Genomic DNA, 27,276 nt, shown 5'->3' on the forward strand with positions numbered 1-27,276 from the left:
CGTGAAGTCTCTTGGCAGCTGCTATTTGCATCCAATCTGATGCATGTAAGCGATTGTTTCTGTGTCTTATTATTTGGGTATCAATTCTGGAAAGTCAGGGTGTTTAGGGACAATCTGTCAGTATGAGTGCATTATCCCCTTTAGATAGAATTATTCAATTTAGCAGTAAATAGATCAGCATGCTGGGAAAACTAATGGTAAATAAGACCCCAGGATGCAAGGTAAATGAATAATCATGGTGTTTATTCTTGTTCAGATGTTGGCACATTCATCTTGAAGGCTTGGGATATTAAATTTCTTGTTTTGCACGTGCTACTGCTCTTGGATTGGTCTGCTCAAATGGCTACAGCAAGCAGACTGTGGGAACTCATTTCCAAAATGTTTGACTTGCCACCAAAATTTTCTTAAGCCACTATTCCAAACCCCATGTTAAATGTTATTTTTTTCAAGATAAAAAGCTAGCTTAAGGGGTTATATTTGAAAGGCATGAAAATAATTACATGGATTTTTAAAATTTTGCACTGAAAATAAGTATTGGTGTCCGTGCCTGAAGCTAAAAGAAATTGGGTGCAATCTATTTTGCTAGGTTGTTACTCTTTTCTGCATGGTGGTATTTTTGTCAGTGAGAAAATGGTGGACTGGTGCCACTTTGTAGAACATCATCCTCTAGTTTCTGCTTTTACTTTCCCCCATTTTAAATCCTCACCCTTCAGCCCTATTGAACCACTTCCAGAAGTCTCTGTTACCTCTGTACCTCTTCAATTTTATCCTCTATTATTCTGGGGAAGGGGGGATCTTCTGATGCAGCTCAATGGAGCAAAACATTTCTCTCACCTGTCCATGTTGGTTAGCCCCCTTGCCTGGAGCATTCTTTCTCTCTCTTTCCACTTACCTAGTTTCTAGTTTCTTTACAATACATGTCATGTCTCGTATTCTTTGAAGCTTTCCTCAGCAGCTCCAGCTCATCCTAGATCAGAGTTGGATGACACTTGACTATAATTGCCATCTTATGATATGGCTTGTTAAGAATTTGTCCTGTGTCACTACCCAGACTGCCAACACCACAAAGAATATTGTTGTTGACTCTTGTGTCTTTTTCCTTTTCCCTTCTTTATTTCCCATCCAAAGGTGTCCATACCCTCAATAAAACTAACTCTGCCTATCTAAATTCTCACTGGTCTCTATCTTCTTTGCCTTCATCTTACTTGACATTTTTTAGCATCTTTTTTTTTTTTTAGGTGAGAGGAGGGGAGATAGTGAGGCAGACTCCCTCATGCAACCCAACCGAAATATACTCCAGAATCCTGTATAGGGCTGATGCTTGAGTACTGAGCTATTTTTAGTGCCTGAGGCTGTTGGGCTCCAATGAAGCTATCCTCAGTGCCCAGGGCCACACTCGAACCAATGGGGCTGTTGGCTGCAGGAGGGAAAGCATGAAAGAAGGGGAGTTGGAGGGGGAGAGAAGCAGATGGTTGCTTCTCCTGTGTGCCCTGACTGGGAATTGAACCTGGGACATCCATAACCAGGCCAACACTCTATCCACTGAGCCACTGTCCAGGATCTTTAGCATCTTTTGGCTGAAACATTTTTTCTTGGTTGGATTTGTGGCACCATGCTCTCCTTGCCCTTCTCCAACTCATCCTCAGTCTTCATTCCTGGCTCAAAATCCAATATTGCAATGATGCTAGAGGCACCAGGCTGTATACTATACTATACTTTTCTAACTACACATCATCTCTAGTTGTATAACAGGCATTATATTGCAACCTAAAGCTTTCTAGATACACAAATTGTATGTATTTCTACATACCAAGTATGAATCCTAAACTCTTTCCTATCAGACAACTGTGCCACTTTTAATTCAATAAGGTGATTTCTTGGTCTAAGAGAAGATTGTTCAAATATGTCCCCACCCCTAGAAGTCCCTCTCACTCACAGAATTCTTTTGATTTTCTTCACGTTACTTAATATCTGTGATAATTTTATTCCTGCAAAATTACAGTTGCCTGTCTCCCTCTCTATAATGTACATGTCCCCTTGCTTGTCTGGGTCACTGTTAGGAATAGTGGTTGCTGCCCATCCACAGCTTAAAAGGCAGAAGCAGACACTCAACAAATAATTGCTCATTTAATTACTTACAAAATGTGGAGTACTATGAAGTTAAAAAATATATATATATATATTGTATTAAATATACAACTTGCCAGTATCCATCTAGTACTGCCACATTTGGAATGTAATGCCTATGTCACCATGTCTTATTTATATAAGGTGCTGAATAGACAGAAGAAAGAATTTAGATTTGTGACTAAGTTTTAACACCAGCCCTCACTGCCAGAAAGTGCACTATCAATTATCTTTATAATATTGATTTTGTTATCTAGTAGACATTTGAGCATATGTATTCCTCTCCATTAGCTCCATCAGGTACCTGTGTTAATTGGATATGATCCCTGTGATGATAATGTTCTTATTATGAACTGCAGTGTCCTCCACTCAAGGAATAGTTTTTGTAATTTCTCATTCTTCTACATTCTTTGTCTCTCTGATTCTCTGGGCACAGGTAAAGGAAAAGGACAATCTTCTTTCTTCCCACAAATTTTGTTTTAGTGACGTTTAGCAATGCCGAATATGAAAAGCTCCCTGCCAACACTCCAGGAGCCCTAGGCACTCCAAGTCATTAAGAGCATGAACCTCATAGTAGATTGTGGGTTTGAATCTCAGCTTCCCAGTTGGGTGACTTTAGACAAATGACTGCACTTCTCTGTTTTGCTCTCTTTGGTTGTAAACCAGATTATCTAAAGGATTGTGTTAGACACTCATAGACACTTAGTAAGCATTTACTACTAGTACTACCTGCTAACCATTAATTGCCCTCTCCCACCATTGTATACTTTCACTTTCTTTGATAGTCTCAACTCTGTGTACATTGAGTGACCTAAAATACTAAGACTTTCATTAGTTGAAATATGTTGTGTGTTTTTTTCTACCAGGACATGGCACTCTCTCTTCCTTACAGCATTTTGGACATCCCCATAATAGAGCCTGAAACCAGTGGCCTCCTGAGCAAAATTCCTGGGGTTCAGTAGAATCTAAGCTATTAATTAGCTCTTGAAAGTTTCTAAAATCAGTGGCTCTTCATAAGAATTTATCAGAAATTAAAATGGATAGGAATTTGCATTTTGATTCGTAATGAGCAGCCAGAGGTGGGCTTTCTGTTTAAAGACTGTGCACATGCCCAGGAGTGAAGTCGAAGCATCACATCCAAGAACATATCTCCATATTCAGAAAACAAATCACAGACCTTGGAAATTGCTGCTGGAATTTGAAACCACCTTTTTGCTTGTTTAGAGATGGAATGTCATTGTCTCCTTGCTGTCCTACTCACCCTGATCTGCACCCTACCCTTGGCACGTGTACTCAACCAGCGAGGAATTAAACAGCAAACCTGCTTATTGTGAGCGGTGAGGGTTCCCAAGCAGCTGCTGTGATGTTGCAGAGGAAGATGCTGGAGTATGAATTGCTCATTGCTGCTAATGCATGAAAAATAAAACTTCTGGAGCCCAGATTGAAATTTGAGAAAGAAAATAAGAAGATGAAGGGGTAGCTCTCTTGATAGCAATAATAAGGAGCTCTTCCAACACTGCTAGTCTTTCTGTCAGCATTTCTAATTCAAAGGCAAACAGTAACCAGATAACCCTTCTGTCTTAATTTTCCATTTATAGCATAAGAACCATATTATTTGCTTCCTCTCCATTCAAAGGAATGATCCAAAACTGCCTGTTATGACAAGAACTGAGAACAGTACTTTGATATGGTCAATTATATTTCCTTGAGTATCTAGCCCTGATGATTGTACCACGGATTGTGTTATGTTGGATAAGAAGATGAAAATGCTTCCCCATTTTTCTAGGACAATTGGGAACTTTACACAGAGCTTTAAGATTGATCCTTTAACCAAATGAAGAGGTTGGCTCAGTGCAGCAGCTAATTTAGCTAATGTGTTTTAGTGGGTTGAATGGTGGCCTCCTGCCAAATATGTCCACACCTTAACTCTTAGAATCTATAAATGTGAACTCATTTGGGAAAAGGGACTTTCCAGATATAATCAAGTTAAGGTCTGGAGATGAGGTTGCCCTGGTTTATCTGGGTAAGCCATAAATCCAATGGCACGTGTCCTTATAAGAGACAAGAAAGGAAAAGCAAGGAGAAGGCCAGATAAAGATGGAGGTGGAGGTTGGAGTTATGCAGCCATAGGAATGCCTAGACCCCCCAAATGATGTAAAAAACAAGAAAGAATTTTCCCTGTGAGCTCTCCTAGGGAGCATGGGCCTGACAACATCTTGATGTTGGTCTGCCAGCCTCCAGAGCTGTTAGACAGTAACTTCTTGTTGATTTCAGCCACCATGTTTATGGTGATTTATATAGCCATCCTAGGAAAGTATGCATGCGTGTTTTCTTGACTGAGACTGTTAAGCCTAATCCGGAGGGACCTGAAACATTGAAGACACGAACAAAGTTCGTCAATTATACACCAAAGTTTTATTGTCTAGCTTGGCCAAACGGCGGGAACTCTGACAGAAATCTGAAGGAGAGTGTGCTGGCCCTTTGTTCTACTTAGTTTTTATAGTTTTGTAAGTGGGAAGTACAGAAGCAAAAATTGTAATTAGGAGCCCTTTACCACTATTGGTTATAGTCATATGTCCTTTAACATGATAGGACCATGTTCAATTTGCAAGCCATACATCCTTTTGGAGAAAACAATATTTACAAGTCAACACAATGGCAGAAAGATATCTTTTTACATATTAAAAGGCATTCCCATATTATCTAGTGTTCATCTGCTATCTCTCTGTCCTGAGTCACACGTGTAACTACACACATTTACATAGAAGAGGTAGTTTCCGTGGGGACATATGCCCGCAAATGGCTCATAGTTATAAGAAAAGGTTTATTTTGGCTTTTCTCTTCCTGTACCTGGCTAGCCATTCACCACTTTCCCCACAGGTGTGGTGGAATGTCTGGGGACCCATGTTTTCCTCCCCTTTGCATTTACAATACAATGCCAATCACACAGTACAGAGACTATTCTCACAATTTCTTTGCACACCTTAACCCATATTAATAAAATGTTCTCCAAGCCTCTTAAAATATTAATATTAATTCTGTAGTTTTTGGTACCTTATAACACCTGTGGGTGAAGTGGCTCAGTGGCTCCTCAAGACCTCATTGCTAGAATGAGTAATTTATTGGATTATTCTGTTTTATTGAGATACAGTTTGTGGAACAGCTAGTTGATACATTATTATAAAATAAAATCCAATTAACTCTAAAAATATTGCATGTTTACCTAGCATAAAATTACATGGGCAAATCAATAATTTACTCCTTTTAATTGAGCCCAGCTGGTTACTTGGCATGATGGTGGATGGGGATAGCATGATGAAGCCCCCGCTTCATGCCAGGCAGTATGGCAGATGCTTTTTAGAGGTTAGTCCTTCATAGCAACTTCATCAGATAAATCAGTTTATTTTCATTTTTCAGATGAAAAACACAAATCAGAAAGAGATTTAATAACTTGCTAAGGGTCTCACAGATAAGAGAAGATGAGACTTCACCTGACCAGGCAGTAGTACAGTGGATAGAGCTTTGGACTGGGACACAAAGGACCCAGGTTCGAAACCCCGAGGTCGCCGGCTTTAGCATGAGATCATAGACATGACTCTCTGGTCACTAGCTTGAGCCCAAGGTTGCTGGCTTGAAGCCCAAGGTCACTGGCTTGAGCAAGGGGTCACAGCAGACTGTAGCCCCCCAGTCAAGGCACATATGAGAATGCAATCAATGAACAACTAAGGAGCTACAACAAAGAATTGATGCTTCTCATCTCTCTCCCTTCCTGTCTGTCTGTCCCTATCTATCCCTCTCTCTGATTCTCTCTCTGTCTCTGTAAAAAAAAAAAAAAAAAAAAAAAAAAAAGCGAGACTTCCACTTTCATCTCCAATATATAAAGAGATTGGAATTCATCACTTCCATATTTACAATAAGAAAACCTGATAACTTTCCTTAGACTCTTCAGAGAGCTTAGGTCAAAGTTCAGCCTCCCTGAAACCTATGGAGATAGGTTTATCCCGGGAATTAAGCATGGAGCAGAGTTGCTCACCCAGAGCAGAAAATGCTACATACTATAAAATGGTAAAAACACTTAAATGGTAGCTGTGATAAATTGCTGGATAAAGGCTCAAGGCAGACTCGCATGAAAGTGAGAAACTCCTGGGATAATATGGGGTCCCTTACACATTCTAGATCTTTCCTTCAGAAGTCAAATCAGGTTCTCATGACTAAGCTCTGAGAAAGCCTCCCTCATGTCCTTGGCCATGTGGAGGTAAAGGATATTGTCCCAAACTCTTTTCCCTAACAAAGGCCTTGTCTCTAGTGGGAAGGAATTTTCCAGAGAGCAATTCTGGAACCTTATCCCAGTCCAGGAAGAAAATTCTGCTCTAATCCAGCACTAATGTGAGTCAAAAAGAAAAACCATGGTCATCAAGGGGTCAGGGCTTCAAGGAAATAGATTGAAACACAGACACCCAAGAAGGAGGCAGAGACAGTGAGGAAAACACACAAACCTGTAAGAATGAGACAGCACTCGAACATCAGATGTGCAGGCTTTATTAGAGGAGAAAGACCTACCGAGCACTTCTCTGGGAAGAAGGGCCCCCAAAAAAGACTGAGGTAAAACTTTATAAGTTTTTTGTTTGTTTGTTTTTGTTTTTATTTTAATTTATTTATTAAATTTAATGCAGTGACATTGATAAATCAGGGTACATATGTTGAGAGAAAACATCTCTAAATTATTTTGACATTTGATTGTGCTGTATACCCCTCCCCTAAAGTTAAATTGTCTTCTGTCACCTTCTGTCTGGTTTTCTTTGTGCCCAACCCCTCTCTCCTTCTTGCCCCATCCCCCCTCCCCCCACCCCCCACCCCTGTTGCCATCACATTCTTGTTCATGTCTCTGAGTCTCATTTTTATGTCCCTTCTATGTATGGATTCATATAGTTCTTAGTTTTTTTCTGATTTACTTATTTCACTCCATATAATGTTATCAAGGTCCATCCATGTTAAAAGAGGTAAGGAAATACAATGGAGTAAAGACAGCCTCTTTAACAAATGGTGTTGGGAAAATTGGACAGCTACCTGCAAAAAAATGAAACTAGATCACCAGCTTACACCACTCACAAAAATAAACTCAAAATGGATAAAAGACTTAAATGTAGGGCGTGAAACCATAAGCATCTTAGAAGAAAACATAGGCAGTAAGCTATCCGACATCTCTCGGAGCAATATATTTGCTGATTTATCTCCACAGGGAAGTGAAATAAAAGACAGGATAAACAAATGGGACTATATCAAACTAAAAAGCTTTTGCACAGCTAAAGACAAAAAGAACAGAATGAAAAGACAAACTACACAATGGGAGAACATATTTGACAATACGTCTGATAAGGGGCTAATAACCAAAATTTATAAAGAACTTGTAAATCTCAACACCAGGAAGACAAACAATCCAATCCAAAAATGGGCAAAAGAGGTGAATAGACACTTCTCCAAAGAGGACATACAGATGGCCAATAGGCATATGAAAAAATGCTCAACATCACTAATCATTAGAGAAATGCAAATTAAAACCACAATGAAATATCACCTCACACCAGCCAGAATGGCACTCATCAACAAAACAACACAGAATAAGTGCTGGTGAGGATGTGGAGAAAAGGGAACCCTCCTGCACTGCTGGTGGGAATGCAGACTGGTGCAGCCACTGTGGAAAACAGTATGGAGATTCCTCAAAAAACTGAAAATCAAACTGCCTTTTGTCCCAGCTATCCCACTGTTAAGAATATACCCCAAGGACACCATAGAATGGCTCCAAAAGGAGAAATGCACCCCCATGTTTGTGGCAGCATTGTTCACAATAGCGAAGATCTGGAAACAGCCCAAGTGTCCATCAGAGGACAAGTGGATTAAAAAGCTTTGGTACATATATACTATGGAATACTACTCAGCCATAAGAAATGATGACATTGGATCATTTACAATAACATGGATGGACCTTGATAACATTATACAGAGTGAAATAATTAAATCAGAAAAAAACTAAGAACTATATGAATCCATACATAGAAGGGACATAAAAATGAGACTTAGAGACATGAACAAGAATGTGATGGCAACAGGGATGGGGGTGGGGGGAGGGGGGATGGGGCAAAGGAGAGAGGGGTTGGGGGAGGGGAGGGGCACAAGAAAACCAGATAGAAGGTGACAGAAGACAATTTAACTTTGGGGGAGGGGTACACAGCACAATCAAATGTCAAAATAATCTAGAGATGTTTTCTTTCAACATATGTACCCTGATTTATCAATGTCACTGCATTAAATTTAATAAATAAATTTTTTTAAAAAAGATGTAATACTGCAAAAAAAATAAGTAATTAAGTAGGTAAAAAAACAAAACAAAACATATATATATATATATATATATATATATATATATATATATATATATATAATTTGATATTTAGAGAACATTGCATACAATGCTAGTATAAATCCAGACGCTAATGCTATCTGATTGTCAGACAGCTTCGGTTTTCATATATTTGATAGTGGTAGACATAGAGCATGCACTGGAGAAAACAATATTGGTTTTCTTTATTTGGCACGATTATGCTGTCTGGACTTTGCATTTTAAAATTTAAGGCTCAATAAATGTAGAAAATGTAAGATTGTGAAAGAAAAGAAAAATTATTTCACAATGAAAAGAAGAAGAATATATAGGCTTGGTAATGTGACTCTGATATTTGACAGCTGAGACTTTTTTAGAAACAACATCTTAAAGTCTTTTATCTGGAGCAGGCCATCGCTACCATTCTCAGGTTAATGCCCTGGTACTAGGGGAGGGTTTCTGAAAAGGACATTCTTTTTATCTCTTGCTCCTTGGAATTTTACTGAGAGTTGGACTTAACAAAGATGGTCACATTATTGGGATGAAAGGTCCCATTAATATACTGACTCTCAGAAGTGACATTACCTTGCTCTGTCTGCTGCTGCCATTATGTCTTTTGCTAATATGATATGGTAAAGACATTTTAATTATGTAGTGTAACATTGTATGTAATGTTCAATTGTTCCATTTTAAGGTAACAGCTTCTAAAATCCATTAACAAAGGTCTTTTTTTTTTCTTTTTTGGTCTGCATGAGTGGGAAGAAACTCATTTCTTTCTTTCTTTCTTTCTTTCTTTCTTTCTTTCTTTCTTTCTTTCTTTTATTTATTAATTTTAGGGAGAGAGGAAGGGAAAGAGAGAGAGAAAGAGAAAGACAGGAACATTAATCTGTTCTTGTACGTGCAGTGATTGGGAATCGAACCTGCAAACTCTGAGCATCAGGATGACACTCTAACCAACCTACCTACCCAGCCTGGGCAAGAGGCTCATTTTCTCATGAGCAGGGAGGAAGCAATAGTCTGTTAAGCCTTCTGAGCTATGAAATGCAGAGGAATTTTCCTTTCAAATTTCTATTGCAGCTTTTTAAAAATAACCATCACAGTGCAACAATGATGGGCAGAGTGTACATCTTTTTATTTCTGTATAACTGACCTAAGCTTTCTCATAAATTTTATTGCTACTCATGGATAAAGAATCAGCAAGGAGGAGACTGGACATGCATCTTAATCTTGCCTATTACATATAACTAAATCCCTTCCTTCTTATGCTGTCATTTCCTGCTGACATGTTATTCTTGGGTAAAATTTCTCCCAAATCCTGTTCCCTTCTTTCCTTTTCTTGGATGGCACTCTGGAGCTGGAGATTAGGTTACATGGCATTGAGTCATTGCTAGAGAGGCCTTGGACCTCTCGCTGGCTGTGCTGGTCCTTGTTTATCCCTCAGCTTTTCACTAACCTTCACTGAGGAGTTTTGCCCTCATGTCTTTGTGTCTCTTCCTCTGTCCTGGCTGCATCCATAATGTTCTAGCACTGATGCAGCCTGCGGTCTGTTTTCCGGGCATGGCCAATGTGACCACCACTATCACTGTGTCTGTAACTGGACACCCTCATCTGCAGATGACTCATTGCATACTGTGAAAACCCTCGTAGGCAACATAATTCTTAATTCTCATCTGTGTCTGTGCCTAGAACTCAAGGGCCTCAGTAATTCTTTGGGTCTCTTTCACCTCTTCCTTACTGAGGCTGCTCCACTCTGCCGCTGGCCATCCAAGAGGTTGGGCCCTCCTCCTCTGCTGCTGGGAAGGAATTAGCACAGACGTTATTCTGCCTTGAGAACCCCACATCAATTCAGATTATTCTGGAATGATGGCTTCTATCCTTCTGCGGCAGTCAACCAGTGCTTCATGCTGAGTATTGCAATCCAAGAACTCAAAAGATACAAATCAACAAAGCCCTTTAATGTTCTAACCCAAAAGATATCGCTCTGCTAAGGGGCTTCCCCCCTCCACTGTGTTTTACTATCTCTGCTTGAAACAAGACCAACTTTCCTTTCATATCACCAGAGTTGTGTATTCACTTTTGGTTAAAATGTAGATAGTTCTGGTAAGAGACCAAAATAATCCCTGTCTTAATGACACATGGTTTATGCACACTGTCTCATTACACAAATTGATCAGGCATAGGAATGACATCAATATAGGTTAAGCATATGGAAAGAAAAGGTGGTGGCAATATTTGCAATGGAAGGATCAAGCATTTGATGGAGCTCGTGGACTCTTCAGGAGCTGGTCTGCACTGTTTCCCTGTTGTGACATCTAGATGCTGAGAAGCCCAGGTGAGACCCATTGATAGGATCAGCAGGAAACTGGAGCATTGTCCCAGAGAGACATTAACTTGAAAGTCACAAAACCACAAAGGGACCAGCCTTATAAATGCTAACTAACAAATGGATGCCTCTCTAGAGGAGAATTTAAGCTTTTGGTCTGTGAGTTTTAATTTAGTTCCTGCCTCTTGGCCTTCTTTTCTAGGGAGAAAAACAGAATGAAATATCCTAAAATGCAGTCACATTCTTGGCATATTACATATATATAATCAGCAATTGTTCCTTTCTGGGTGTTGACCCACCCAATGATGGATCATTATAGAGGAGGGTTCTTATTTCATTTGAGATTTTCTCTTGATGTGTTTAGGTTAGAAACAGGAAAACCAACCTTGTTAAATATTTTTGCCTTAAATGTATATATCATTGCAGGTATTAATCTATAGAAGGGCCTAGTTCTTTGGATCTATGACAAGCACCCAGACTATAGAATGGACTGTTGCATCATCACTATTCATCCACAGTACCAACAGAGTAATCACTTCAGAGCCTAGTTTCCTTCAGAATCTCAAACCCAAATAGTCACACCAAAACTGTTACCCTTTTAGTCTAGGCACTACCCAAATACCACCTCATTTCCCATTTCCTCTCCTCATTTGCTAGGATAGCTATAACAAAGTACCACAAACTGGATCACTTAAACAATAGAAATTCATTGTCTCACAGTTCTGCAGGCTGAATGTCTGAGACTAAGGTCTCAGCAGAGTTGGTTTCAAGTGCGGCCTCTCTCTCTCCTTAGCTTACAGACGGACATCTTCTGATCTTCACATGGTCTTTCCTTTCCATATATCTGCATCCTAATTTTCTCTTCTTATAAGGACACCATTCATATTAGATTAGGTCCAACTCTAATGATCTTATTTAACCTTAGTTACATTTTTTAATACCTCATTCCCAAATACAGTCCCATTCTCAGTTACTTAAAGTTAAGACTTCAATATAGGAATTGGGAGACATAATTCAGCCCATTACATTCACTTAATTCTTCAGTTTTTTTTTTCTTTAATTGACTGAGCCCTTCAGCTTCCCAGTCATTCCTCATTCCTCACTCTCCTTCCACCCACTTGCAGTATGCATTCCCACATGGGGCAGTGGACAATGAGGAAGCCTCCAGGAAAATCTAAAGAATAAACTGGGCTGAATGAAAATGAAAATACCTGTCAAAATTTGTGGGACATTGCTAAAGTAGTGCTGAAAGGGAAATTTAGAACATAAATGTATATATTACCAAAGAGGAGGATGGGATGGGTGTTCAAGTGCTAGAGAGATATTTATCTGAAACTGATGTACTCTTATTGATCAATGTCTCCATGTTAAGGTTAATTTTCTAAATAAAATTAAAAAACAAAACAAAGGAGGAGGACAAGTTTCAAATCAATAATCTAAATTGTCAACACAAGAACCTAGAAAAAAAAAAGAGTAAAATAAACTCAAAACAAAACAGAGGGAAGGAAATAATAAAGTTAAGAGCATAAATCAATAACCTTGAAAACAAAAACAGTAAGGAAATCAGTGAATTATTTTTTTAAAAGATCAATAAAATTGACAAATCTATAATAAGACTGATAAAGAAAAAAGAGAAAAGACACACATTATAATCAAAAAGATTAATACTAAAAACCACTTTACATATAATTTTTAAATTTACATAAAATAGATCAATTCCTTAGAAAGGCAAAATACTGTATTCATCAAGTATGAAATACATAATTTGAATAGCCTGATAACTATTAAGAAATTAAAATTTGTCATTTAAAATTTCTTTTAAAATATCTTTAGATTCATATAGCTTTAATGGAAAATTCTACCAAATATTTTTTGTTTGTAAACAATTCTTTAATTTTTATTGAATTTATTGGGGTGACATTGGTGAATAAAATTATACAGGTTTCAGGTACACAGTTCTACAACACATCATCTGTATATTATTATGTGTGTTCACCACCCCAAGTCAAGTCTCCATCACCACCTATCCCCTCCTCCAATTCTTCATAATCTCTTCCAGAAAATAGAAGAGGGGAAAATGCCTTCCATTAATTTTATGAAGATAGTATTACCCTGATCTTGAAGCCAGGGGAAAAAAAGTGCAAAAAATAACATAACAGAACAATTTCCTCCATGAATATAGATGTAAAAAAAGGCTTGGCAAAATTTAAGCAAAAAGAATTAAGCAATATATCAAAATAATTATGCACTATGACCAAATGGATTTATTTCAGTGATGCAGGTTTGTTAAATATTCAGAAATTAGTCAATGAAATTCACCATTACAACAAAAAGGTGAAGGGAGATAGAAGAGAGTAAAAGAGGGATAAATGGTAGGGTAGCATGCACACAATACAATATATAGATGGTGTATATAATTCTATATATATTTTATTCTATATAATTCTATATAATTTTATTAACCAATGTTCCCCCAATAAATTCAATAAAAAATGAAAACAAAGTTCAGTTTGAAAATGTACAAAACATACGAGTAGCATTTCACCAAAGAGTACATGCTTACATCAACTAAGCATGTGAAAACATGTTCCATATCACTCCCCACCAAGAATCTGAATTGTTCACATGTTACTGGTGGGAATGTAAAATGACATAGCCACTTTGGAAAATAGTTTGACCATTTCTTTCTTTCCTTTTTAAAAACGCAACTCTATGGCCCAGCAATTGTACCAGCTGGCATTTATCCCAGAGAAATAAAGATTGACATTAAAATCTGCCCCAAAATGTTTATAGCATTGACATCTTTATTCATAATAGCCCAAACTGACAGGTATGTTTTTCAGAAGCTGAATGATTAAATGAACTCTGTACATTAATAGCATAGAATAATACTTAACAATAAACAGGATTGCACTGTTGATATGGGCAACAACTTAGATGACTCTCCAGCAGCTTATGTTAAGTGAGTGAAAAAAGGTCAATGTCAAATGCTTGCATACTATATGACTTCATTTGTAGAAAATTCTTAAAATAACAGAATTATAGAAAGAAAAAAATTAATTAGTGATTGCCAGGAATTGAGAACAAGTAAGTGACTATAAAAGGGCATCATAAAGGACAGTGTTGTCATGGAAATGTTTTGTATCTTTCTCATATCATTGCCAATAAACCTGGTTGTGATGATGAGCCATCATTTTGAAAAATGTTACCTTTCAAAGGAAACTCTCTGTGTTACTTTTTTATAAGTGCATGTGAATCTGTAATTATTTTGGAATTAAAAATTTCACAAGAGGGTAAAGGGGGGGATAAATGGCGACAGAAGGAGACTTGACTTTGGGTGGTGAACACACAATGCGATGTACAGATGGTGTATTATAGAATTTTACACCTGAGACCTATATAATTTTATTAAGCAATATCACCTCAATAAATCCAATTAAAAAGAAATAAAAAATACTTAGCTATGTATCTAAAATATGTAGATCTATTCGGGAAAAAACTATGAAACTCTGATGAAAGAAATCATAAAAGAACCAAGTAAATGCAGAGATATTTCGTGTTTATAAATAGGAAAATTCAATATTGTCAAGATGTCATTTTTTCTTAACTGGATCTATAGACAAAATGGAATCCCAGTGAAAACCTCAGCAAGTTATTTCATGGATATGAACAAATTGATTTTAAAATTTGTGTGAAAAAACAAAAGGCCCAGAATAGCCAACATATTTTTCAAGGAGAACAACAATGTTGAAAGATTAACAGCTACCTGGTTTCAAGACTGAGTATAAAACAATAATAACCAAAGCAGTGTAGCATTGGTGAGAAAACAGACAAATAAATCAAAGGAACAAAATAGACCCACATAAATATCATCAACTGATTTTTGAACAAAGGAGCAAAGGCAACGCAGTGGAGCAAAGATGTCAACAACCGATACACAAATGCAAAAAATATGGATCTAAATACAGATCTTACATCCCTCACAAGGAATTAACTCAAAATGGATCACAGACCTAAATGTAAAAGGGAAAACTATAAAGCTAGAAGATAACATAGGAGAAAACCTAGGTGACTAGTAGTATGGCAATGACTTTGTAGCTATGATGACAAAGCCACAATCCATTAAAGAAATATTTGATAAGCTGGACATTGTTAAAATTAAAACTTTCTGTGAAAAACAGTGTCAAGAGAATGAGAAGATAGGCCACAGACTGGGAGAAAATATTTGCAGAAGACACATGGGATAAAGGACCATTATGCAAAATATACAAAGAATTCTTCAAATTCAACAATAAGAAAACAACCAGATTAAAAATGAGCCAAAGACCTTCTTCTCACATACATCACCAAGGAAGACATACAGATGGCAGATAAACATATGAAAAAATGCTCCATTCACTTCATTTGTCATCAGAGAAATGCTAATTAAAACAAGATAACACACCTGTTAGAATGGCCAAAATCCAGAATGCTGACAACACCAAATGCCAGTGAGGATGTGATGCTGGTAGGAATGCAAAATGGTACAGCCACTGTGGAAAAGCAGTTCGGTGGTTTCTTACAAGACTAAAAATACTCTAGCCCTATAATCAAGTGATTACAGATGGTATTTGCTCAAAGGAGTTAAAAGCAGTCCACGCAAAAACCTGCACATGAATGTTTATAGCAGCTGTGTTCCTACCTGCCAAACTTGGAAGCAACTACGATGTCCTTCATCTTAGGCAGCTTGGGCTTAGTCACAATAAACTGGGAGGCTTATAAACAACTAAAATGTATTTTTCACAGTTCTGGAGGCTGGAAGTCTGAGGCCAGGGTGTCAGCATAGTTGGGGTCTGGTGGGGACCCTCTTCCAGCCAGCCTGCGGACTGCTGACTTCTGTTGCGCTATCACATGGAGTAAGTGGACTGCGGAGATTCTCTGACCTCTTCTTGTATTTGCTTTTTCTCCTTAAGGTTTATTGTGTTATAACTGACAAATGAAAAACCCTTGAGTAGTACAAACATTCATGTATGTCCTCGTGCCTCCTGACCATCCAGAGTACGATCATAACAAAAATTTTATTTTAAAAATGTGTAAGGCAACATTAAAATAAGGCAAATGTATGTTCTTCTTGTTTCCATAAATTGGTCATCAAACAAACATGATTTTTAGTTAATAAAACTGCAAATTGAACTGATTTCATTTCTGGAAAAAAACTCACTCCTGGGGGTCAGCGAGCATGAAAACAACTCACTACCCAAAGGGTTAAAGACATACGTGATATTTCAATATACATATACATTGTGATATGATTACTACAGTCAAGCTAATTAATGTATTCATTGCCTCACCTACTCTCTTAGCAAATTGGAATGAAACAATACACTTACTAACTTAGTCATCATCTTGTACACTAAATCTCCAGAATTTATTCACCCTGTGTACTAAAACTTTGGACCCTTTGACCAACAGCTCAGAATAAAGATAAGTAGAACTCTAAAGTATTCTAGATATGTACACTTGTACATGAAAATTTTAACAGACCTGCCTTTTAGTCATTGACCATACAGCTGAGAAATTGCTAGAAGGGTTCCACGTTCCATCCCTCCGGCTGTCATGTTCTCTTTTAAATGCAAATCGTAGTTTTCCACATGTCTATGATACCATATTCCTCTTTGTATCTTCTGGTTCCATTAAAGATGCTGGAATTTTTTTCTCTCTTTTTTGCCTCTACATCTCTCAACTGGAAGTTAAGGTCTTGCTGTCATAGATATAGAATAGGAAAATATCATGAGTTCAGATATACATTTAACAATAAAGTAATAATTAAAATGTTTCAACTATAAACCATAAAGGTATTGGGTGATTATAACAATAGAACCACCATGTTATCTGCTAAGTGATACTGGCAAGTGCTCAGATGGACTCATTCAGAGCTGAGCTGAGAACATGACCATGAGAGAAATACAACTAGGTTGAAAGGAAAGTTTCTTTTTCTTTTTTTGAATTATATAATTTCAAGTTAGGCTTCTTTGTATTTCTTTTTTTATGCTTGAGGAAAAAAACAGAGAAGAAAACTTTTAAAAACTTTCTTTAAAGGCATTTTTAAATCATTTTTCACACTATGACAAAAGTTATAGTTCTGATTTGGAAAGTGTGGCTTTCTTCAAAAGGATGCTTGCATGTGTTCTCTAAATAGATGTTCAAATGTGGAAAATGAGCAGGGTGCATGGACAGTTTGGGTACCTAAAATTCTATTTATCAAGTATCATTACCTACATATTTAAAAACTTACTTCCCTTTTCTTTTCTTTTTTTTCCCAAGTGAGAGGAGGGGAGATAGAGAGACAGATTCCTGAATGCACCCTCTCTGGGATTCACCTGGCAACCCTCATCTGGGACCAATGCTCTGTCCATCTGGGGCCATGCTCATAACCAAGCTGCCTTTACTGCCTGAGATGGAGGCTCCATGAGCCATCCTCAGCACCCAGAGCTGATGTAGTCTAACCAATTGAGCCATAACTGTGGGAGGAGGAGAGAGAGAAAGAAAAAAGGGAGTAGGGAGGAGTGGAGAAGCAGATGGTCTCTTTTTTGTGTGCGCTGACCGAGAATTTAACTTAGGACATCCACTTGCCAGGCCGATGCTCTACCACCTAGCCAACTGGCCAGGCCCCTCCCCTTTTTAAAGACCATGCCTCAAAATAACTTAGGATATAAGGCCAAACACAACATTTTTTTTTTGTATTTTTCCTAAGCTAGAAACAGGGAGAGACAGTCAGACAGACTCCCGCATGCGCCGGACCAGGATCCACCCGGCACGCCCACCAGGGGGCAACGTTCTGCCCACCAGGGGGCGATGCTCTGCCCCTCCCAGGCGTCGCTCTGCAGTGACCAGAGCCACTCTAGCACCTGGGGCAGAGGCCAAGGAGCCATCCCCAGCACCTGGGCCATCTTTTTGCTCCAATGGAGCCTCGGCTGCGGGAGGGGAAGAGAGAGACAGAGAGGAAGGAGAGGGGGAGGGGTGGAGAAGCAGATAGGCGCTTCTCCTGTGTGCCCTGGCCGGGAATCAAACCTGGGACTCCTGCACGCCAGGCCGATGCTCTACCACTGACAACATTTTTTAATACCTGTGTTCTTTTGAGTGGTTTTTCTTCTTTCCTCAGATCCCGTTAGTATCTAAGTAAATTCATCTTCTCAAAATATTTAAACCAAGGACAGTTATAAAAGAATTCCTTCAACAGTTGAAGTTATTTTAAAAAGTATGCATATCGAATTAAACACTGGGTATGAGTATATTCATAACTTCTAGGACATTATTGCTATGCTTGGTAATCAAGTTAATTTTGAAATTAATTTTGAACTATTTTGCTTCAAGCAGCTACAATGATTTAGCCATAGACATTTGCCATATCTCTAAGAGAAGTAGAAATAGAATTTCAATTCACACAAAATTTTACTTGTGAAGCTCTGAGGCAACCTACCATGTATGCACAACTATTTTCATACACATTTTTGTCATTTTTATATAGAAATGAGAAAACCAAGTTTAAGAGACACGAACATCTCAGGTACCTCACTCCTCTTACTGTAACTCTCATTTTGCTCGTGTTTTTCCCATTTAGTTTGATCCACGATATTGCTGGACTGGAAACCTTGAGTTCTTATTTCATTCTCCCACCGACCAAATTCCTGAATCAAGTCTCACATTTTGTTTTAATTCACATGCACACTGAGCTAGTCCAGGACCCTATCCTTTCAGTCCTGATCACAACCAATAGAAATGTTAGACACCTGCTTTCTCTCAGATGGGACTAAGATACTACACATACATTGTCAAATGCCTTAAACTTCTTTGAAAAATTCTTCTTCTGATCAATAAAAAAAAACCATGTGTGTCTTTCTCTGGCTCATTTAAAGAAAAGAGTCCAAATTCTTTAGCTTAGAATTTAAGACCTGCTGAATGCAGTATGAACACTTTTATTAGTTTCAAGTTCCTGTTATTCCCAGCACTTAGTATATAGAAGGTGTATAATAAATGGTACTTATTGACTGTTCTCCACTTTTTAACTTTGACATATACCTCTTCAGCAACTACATTTTTGTCTTGTTCATGCATCAAGAACAAGACATGTTCATTTCATCTCCCTCAAACATTACATTTTTTGCAGTCTTCTTTATTTCTTATATATAAAGTGAAAAATATACATTCGCTCATGATTTTTATTCATCACACATTATTAAGCTCTTGCTATCCTCCAAATAAAGATAAATATGATACTTTACTTCAAGGTATTACTTTACTCTAGGGATATAATCAAGTAAACAGTTGAGACATTGTATGATCAACACTGTGGTATAAAACTAGACAGATTCCAGGGAAAGTGTTGTAAACTCAATAGACAAAGTTGAGTATTAAGAGAAGTTTGATTGTGTAAATGAATCTTGAATATCTTGGAAAGAGTGGAAAGACATTTTAGTCAAAGAAAAACTTTCATGAAGACACAAGAGTTTTCAAAAACTGGCAACAAATTTGCTGGCTTAAGAATACGTGCAGAATGGGGTAGATACAACCAACATTAGTCATGCCATGCTCAAAATTGTGCTTGAAACCAAGTGGGGACTCAATAAACATGTTTTCAATGAACAAATGAATGAATCACTTTATCCACCACTGGTATATTAAGTGTTCATGTTTAATAATTTACTAGTTTGCACCTTGACTTGTAGAAATGCTGTTACACTCTGTTTTCTGTCCTCCATATATGGCTGATCTTTATAATCTGTTATTGTAACATTTAGAAGCATTCTTACTAATATGATTGCCAAAAGTTGAAAGATGTTAAGGTTAATATATAGAGACAAATGTTCACATGTATTTGTGTTTTTCTTTTTTCTTTTTTCTAGGGTCAGACATTGTTCAGTGGTTAATAAAGAACTTAACTATAGAAGATCCAGGTAAATAAATCATTTTCCCATTGATAGAATTATTTTCTGTGTGGTTTTAAGAAATATATTTCTCAGGATTAATATGATAAGCAAATAAACCTGAAAAATAATAATTATACTTAACTATGCTTGTAGCATTAATATAAATTTTATGGTAGTCAACATATATTTATCTTTTTTATTGAATTTATTAGGGTGATACTAGTTAACATAATTATACAAGATTCAGGTGCCCAATTCTACAACACATCTCCATATTGTGTGTTCAATTTAATATATGTTTATAATTGTTCCCATATTTAATATCCCATTTTATAAAGTTTGATTTATTGGCTGGCAATTATTAGAATGGATGAACTATATCCATGTTCATGAATATTGAACATATAATTAAAAGTAAGTGATCATGAAGTAATAAAATTTCCTTTCATAAAACACAGAAAATCTCATTAATTTATAATTTTGCCTAAACTCCATTTTTGTATGAAGTTTGAAAACAATGTTATTTTCCATCATGCCTACATGATTATTTTAATGCTCTTATTTAAGTCATGGACCCGTTCTCTGTGGTGAACATTACGTTTATTCTGCAGTACTAACCTAATTTCTACAATCTTGGAACAGTTTTGCATTGCCTAGACAAATTTTTACAGATGTGCAAATACCTAGTGACTTTTAAGAAGTATCTTGTAAGAGCCTTCACATGTGGCAAACAGCTCATATCACTGAAATGAAAATGAGATGTATTTGTTTAGAGAAGATGCTGAGGAAAAAAATAACAAAAATTGGGATGATAGTGAATAAGAATGACATGGCACAGAGGAGGGCAACACACTAACTACTCATCCCACTCTCTTTGATTAGAAAAGAATTCTGCATGGCTTTTGCTTCTGCCTCTGAATACCACCTTAGACTGTTCTAGAAACAACAGTTGATGGAGAGGAAAAATTTTTGTTTTTATTTTTTTCATTTTGAACTAACTTTATAAAGCCATGCTATCATAAAATGTAGCTTTAATTCTAAAGGCCTATACACATCCCTGTTCCTTCAGTACATGAGCTTTTTTTTTTTTTTTTTTTGTATTTTTCTGAAGTTGGAAACAGAAAGGCAGTCAGACAGACTCCCGCATGCACCCGACTGGGATCCACCTGGCATGCCACCAGGGGGCGATGCTCTGCCCATCTGGGGCATCGCTCTGTTGCAACCAGAACCATTCTAGCGCCTGAGGCAGAGGCCATGGAGCCATCCTCAGCACCCAGGCCAACTTTGCTCCAATGGAGCCTTGGCTGCGGGAGGGGAAGAGAGAGACAGAGAGGAAGGAGAGGGGGACGGGTGGAAGCAGATGGGCGCTTCTCCTGTGTGCCCTGGCCAGGAATCGAACCCGGGACTCCTGCACGCCAGGCCAATGCTCTACCACAGAGCCAACCGGCCAGGGCCAGTACATGAGCTTTTAAAGTACTTATTGTAACCAGTTAGTTAAACAGGATTAAAATAATTAAGTCTAGATGAAGCAGCTATATCACCAGCATCATATTATTAATAAGTATAAAGACGTAATGATTATTGGGAAAGGAAGCCAGTCTTATCAAATTTACATTTTATCCTCAGTTTAGTGGCATGCCCAACTTTATAAACTATAGCACCAGATGAAAACCCCAGCAAAAAACAAACAAAACAAAAATGTAAAAACCATATTGGCACAATCATTGATAATAAGGAGATGGCTGATTTGCAAAAAATATTATTACCAAAGGGTAAAGTCGATTTATTTTTTTATTTTATTTATTTAGTTTTTTTTTGTATTTCTCTGAAGCTGGAAACGGGGAGAGACAGTCAGACAGACTCCCACATGCGCCCAACTGGGATCCACCCGGCACGCCCACCAGGGGGCGACGCTCTGCCCACCAGGGGGTGATGCTCTGCCCACCAGGGGGCGATGCTCTGCCCCTCCGGGGCGTCGCTCTGTCGTGACCAGAGCCACTCTAGTGCCTGGGGCAGAGGCCAAGGAGCCATCCCCAGCGCCCGGGCCATCTTTGCTCCAATGGAGCCTCGGCTGCGGGAGGGGAAGAGAGAGACAGAAAGGAAGGAAGGAGAGGGGGAGGGTTGGAGAAGCAGATGGGCGCTTCTCCTGTGTGCCCTGACCGGGAATCGAACCCGGGACCTCCACACGCCAGGCTGACGCTCTACCACTGAGCCAACCGGCCAGGGCCAGGGTAAAGTTGATTTAAAAGAATAATTGTTTGTAAATTAAGATTGAAAGTGTGCTTCAGTAACAAGCAAGAGAAGCAAGGAAAGTAAACAGATATAATAAGCAGTAAGAAACAATTATTTTTATAATACATACATGAGATATCATTATAGCGATAATGTGTTTAAAAACTGATTTTATTTGCTTGTTTAACAGTTTAAGGATGATTTAAAGCTTCACTTTAAGATCTAGAAAAAGATCAAATCAATCATATCTGAGAAGGATTATACATATCTTTTAGTCATATTTATGGAAGGTTGAAAAATTAGTTTTTGTTTGGTTGGTGTTTGTTTTATTTTTTAATGAGCCCATTTATCCCTACAAAGTTAAAAGCTCTATGCTAGATTTTAAGAAGACAAGAAGCATTGATGTTTGTTCTGAAGATATAACAGATTTTGCACATAGAAAATGAATCAATGTGGCTGCATGATTCTAATCAAATATGGTCAAGAACATTGGTGACATTATGAAAGTCACTTTCATGGTTTCATGGATGAAATTAATCATACCATTTGAAAGTGTGCATAAAGAGAGACTGAATTGTTATTATAACTTCAGGTATAATTTTCACACCCTATAAATTCCTTGAAAATATTTTAAAATAAGAGAGAAATCCATGTCAGACTTCTGCTTGTGTTCTATCTGATGGTCAAGTGATCATTTGAAGACCTCTGTAGATTATTTGAGGTGTTAGATATCGATAATGTGTTGAAAGAGGTTTTGTGGCAAGTTGGAAGATGAGACTAAAGCCTGGACATAGGATTGGGTTCTGATGGACCATTTGTGGAGACAGGGGAGTGGGTTGCATGATCTTCAGACTCTTGTCCAATTCCAATGAGTACATATTATTTGTACCCTTAATATTCAATACTTTATCAATGAAGACTTAACAGATTTTCATTTCTGTACCATCAGTTCAGTGCACATTTGACTGAATATTTCTTAGAGATTTGAGTACTGTTAGACAATTAGTCATATGTATTATTCATTTAAAATAAAGTTATATTTGAGCCTTTAATTAGAATTTAGGGTGAGTTTTAGCTCTGTTTACATATACATATACAGTTGTATATTCATATAATACACACAAGATTAGCCTAAAACTTTTTTATTTTTACCTTTTGAGTCCATTTTTACATTTTATATTTTTCTAAGAAAAATTAATTTCTTCATTGGCTTCATTAATTTACCAATATTTTCTGAATTCTTCCTATGGGTCAGGCAGTAGGAATACAGAATGGACACTCCCTCTTTGAATGATGTGAATGTCTTTGGCTTCAGGGTATAACACTCATGGCTCTTCCTCTTTTCACTGCTCACAGAGTTTGGGCAGTGTCCTGAGATGGCTCACCACTCCCCAGCTAATCTATAAATGTTGGGATGCCCAGCTTTCTGTCATAGGTACTTTTCTTTTCTCCATACACACACTGCTGCCTGGTGACATATACTGAGGACCCCCAAATTTATAGCTTTCCTGCTGACCTCTCTAAGGTGCTCCATACTCATCTTTCTGATGATGTCTGTGTCACCTCTCCTGACCAGTCAAACTCAACATGACCAAAATAAAACCCCAACTTACCCCCTCTGAAACCTGCTAATTCTTTCTTTCCCAGATCAATTATGGGGTCAAGGGTTTTATCTGAGAACATGCCATGTTTCCATTTGTTCAAGTTTGCTTTGTGGTCTTTTAAGAGTATTTAACAAAGCATTCTTGTATAGATTTTGCATGTTTTTTATTAAGTGTATTCCTAGGAGTTTTGTTTTGTTTTTGATTGTTTGATTTTAAAGCGACAGAGGAAGGGGGGGAGGAAGGGAGAGAAAGAGCAGTGGGGGAAGTATTCACTTGTTATTTCATTTAGTTGTATATTCATTGGTCACTTCCCATATGTGTCCTGACAGGGAATTGAACCCCTAGTTATTTTACATGGTGTTACTGTGTTTTTCTTTCCATTCTGTCTAATTGTTATTGTGTATACATATGAAAATTATCTATTTATATATGCTAATTTTATATATCACTGCTTTACTAAATTTTAGTAAAGTTAGTATTTTTTAACTAATACATTGTAAAGCTAGATATTTCTTCCAGCAGTGTATGAGGATTTAATGTTATTGTTCAGTTCCTGAGCTCTTACTTATTTGATAATAACTTTAGTTGCCTATGTGTAGATATAGAGTAGAGACAAACTTTCCTCTTTAAAATACTCTAGATATCAGTTCATTGATCTCATGCATTTGCTATACAGGCATATGTATATGTGAAATTTTTCATGTATATAATTATATATATATATATAATATATATATGTTTTCCCTTGCCTAGATTCCTGTAATGTCTCCCTTTACTTGAAATTCAAAATATAAGTACACAATTGCTAGGGGTTTATACTTTTTATATTTTTGTTGTATTTGTATCATCTGTTCAATTATTTAAGTCTATTGATTCAGGTTTGCTTAAACTGAAGAAAAATATTTCCAGTTCTATTATTTAAGCTTTGTTTTCTAAGTGGATATAATAATTGTGCCTATTACTTAGTGCTTTCCTGAAAATTAAAGAATTAATACATCTAAATCAGTTATTACTGTACCTATTATTTAATAATTCCTCAGAAAATATTAATAATTACAGATTTTAATTCACTTTTGTTGTTATATCTAATTATTGATATTTTTCTGTATAGCAAACCACCCTCAGAACTTAGTGGCTTAAAATAAACAACTTAATTTAGCTTATAATTCTGTGGACCAACTGGTCACTTCCTGGTTTGGGTCTCCTGGGCTGATTTATGCTGGGATCTCAGCTTTTGTGAGGACAATGTAGGACTGTTGGCATATTTGGTACTGGGTAGGCTGTCAGCCAGGTACATATTACACTTTTATTCTGCTGGCACTGGTATCTTACCTGGGTATGTTTAGAGTTCGAAGCACAGTACAAGTCTCTGCTTGTGTCACATTTAATCTACCAAGGCATATACCATGGGCCAAGTTCAGAGCCACTCTAGGGAAGGATTATCAAAGACCATGGATTCAGAGTGGTGAGAACAAATTGAGGCCATTAGTCCAACAATCTTTCATATATATTTTTTTCTCTGCTTTTCAAACCTTCCCTTTCATGATATATCTAACCATCTTTTGGCTTGAATTTTCAAAATTCATCCTCTAGAACATGTTTATTTTTTTCTTAGTAAGCATGATCTGTGTCTAGCACAATGCCATATTAATTATGGATGATATTTCAGGTAAATTAGAAAGCTTTAAAAATGTTTGCATTTTTCACAAAATAATTGTCAGACATTAATAAGTTCTTGATATCATCCCGCTCATCTGTAATTTCTGCTGCCTCTCACTGAAAGGGTCACTATTGCCAAGCTCTTGAAGTGATGCCAATCAAACTGAGAGGTACCTTAAGATATTCAGTCTTATCGTTAGCTACAATTTGAAATGAATCTCACTATGACCCCTGGATATTAAAGAATGCTATGTATTTCTTGATCCCTGAGTGGTACCCTGCTTCCTCCACTTTTCCCTTTCTCTCCATCAGCCCATGCTTCTTGAGATACCAGTATTCCTTAAGAGGCATCCTGGCATTGAAAATGAACCATGGGCTTTGCAGACAGACTCGAACTCAAATCCTAACTCCAGTACTTGCTGACTATGGGGAATTGGGAAAGTTACTTGATTTCTCTCCTTTTATTTTTTTCTTTTTCAGTAAAATGCTTTCAATACTGTGTTTTGTGAAACTTAAGTGAGTCCACACCCAAGTGTGCCAAAATCTTGATTTTATTTTTAATTAGGTCAACTTCTTTTCAAACTCTGAATGCAAATGTGCAAGCCCATTTCACTAAGTTGAATTCTTTAAAAAAGGTGGGAATGCAGACTGGTGAAGCCACTGTGGAAAACAGTATGAAGATTCCTCAAAAAATTAAAAATCAAACTGCCTTTTGACCCAGCTATCCAACTTTTAGGAATATATCCTAAGAACACCATAGAACTGTTCCAAAAGGAGAAATGCACCCCCATGTTTATGGCAGCATTGTTCACAATAGCGATCTGGAAACAGCCCAAGTGTCCATCAGTGGACGAGTGGATTAAAAAGCTTTGGTACATATATACTATGGAATACTACTCAGCCATAAGAAATGATGACATTGGATCATTTACAACAACATGGATAGACCTTGATAACATTATATGAAGTGAAATAAGTAAATCAGAAAAAACTAAGAACTATATGAATCCATACATAGATGGGACATAAAAATGAGACTCAGAGACATGGACAAGAATGTGATGGTAACGGGGGGGGGGGGGGGATGGAGAGGGGGCAAGGAAGGAGAGAGAGGGGGTGGGGGGAGGGGAGGGGCACAAAGAAAACCAGATAGAAGGTGATGGAAGACAACTTGACTTTGGGTGAGGGGAATGCAACCTAATCAAATGTCAAAATAATATGGAGATGTTTTCTCTGAATTTTTGTACTCTGATTTATCAATGTCACTGCATTAAAATTAGTAATAAAAAATGCATGCCATTTTTAGACTAACATTCAACCTAGGTAAACCCATTTCATGAAGCCTTCTCTCCCTAATTCAGCTCCTGTTGGCTTTTCTTTACCCTAAATAGTTACCAAGAATATTTGTATTTGATACTACTCAATTTGTTGCTTAGTTTTATCTTTCATTTTTTATTTCACATGTACTAATCTGTCACTTTAGTTGAATCTAAACAACGTAATGGTAGAGGACACTCATCTCCAGCCATTGACTGAAGTGACAAGATCCATCAGTTTCCAATAATCACTTAAGTTTCTTACTAATGGGAATTCAGTGAAATGACAAGTTATGGTATTCAGTGATTCAGTATGCACTTTTCTAAACTGACAGGGAAAAGTGAGGCTAAAGGCATTTAAAATGAATTGTTTTTCATGTAAACCAAACCAAGGTAAAACAGAAAAAAAGCTTAAAATCAAAATAGAAGAATAAGATTAAGGATAAATACAGATTCAGAATAAAAAAAATAATTTTTGAATAGTTGCCAAAATTCTTCCTCTAGCAGTATTATTTGTTGTAAAAATACCTGTGAAATTGAAATTCAGGAAATGCAACCTGATATTTTGCTTACGCATCATCCAACTGAATGGAATATCTTAATTGTTACTGAATTAATTAAATCAGTGGTTCTCAACCTTTCTAATGCCGTGACCCCGCAATATAGTTCCTCATGTTGCGGTGACCCCAAACCAAAAAATAATTTTGGTGGCTACTTCATAACTGTAATTTTG

The 27,276-nt window shown here is 37.2% G+C and overlaps 1 protein-coding gene across 6 annotated transcripts in view; it reads left to right on the forward strand.

The window, feature by feature from the left end:
* RGS7 (regulator of G protein signaling 7) overlaps nucleotides 1–27,276 on the forward strand; it is a 422,952-nt gene that overhangs the window by 251,584 nt on the left and 144,092 nt on the right. For 4 of the 6 annotated variants that reach the window (XM_066383468.1, XM_066383476.1, XM_066383493.1 and 1 more), the window contains exon 4: nucleotides 19,709–19,759. The exons of the other annotated variants lie outside the window; for them this stretch is intronic. In XM_066383468.1, the coding sequence (XP_066239565.1) occupies nucleotides 19,709–19,759 (51 nt within the window). The remainder of the gene's footprint in view (nucleotides 1–19,708; nucleotides 19,760–27,276) is intronic. 6 annotated transcript variants of the gene reach the window in all.

The sequence above is a fragment of the Saccopteryx leptura genome, chromosome 1 (genome assembly GCF_036850995.1).
Source record: "Saccopteryx leptura isolate mSacLep1 chromosome 1, mSacLep1_pri_phased_curated, whole genome shotgun sequence".
Classification (NCBI taxonomy): Eukaryota; Metazoa; Chordata; class Mammalia; order Chiroptera; family Emballonuridae; genus Saccopteryx; species Saccopteryx leptura.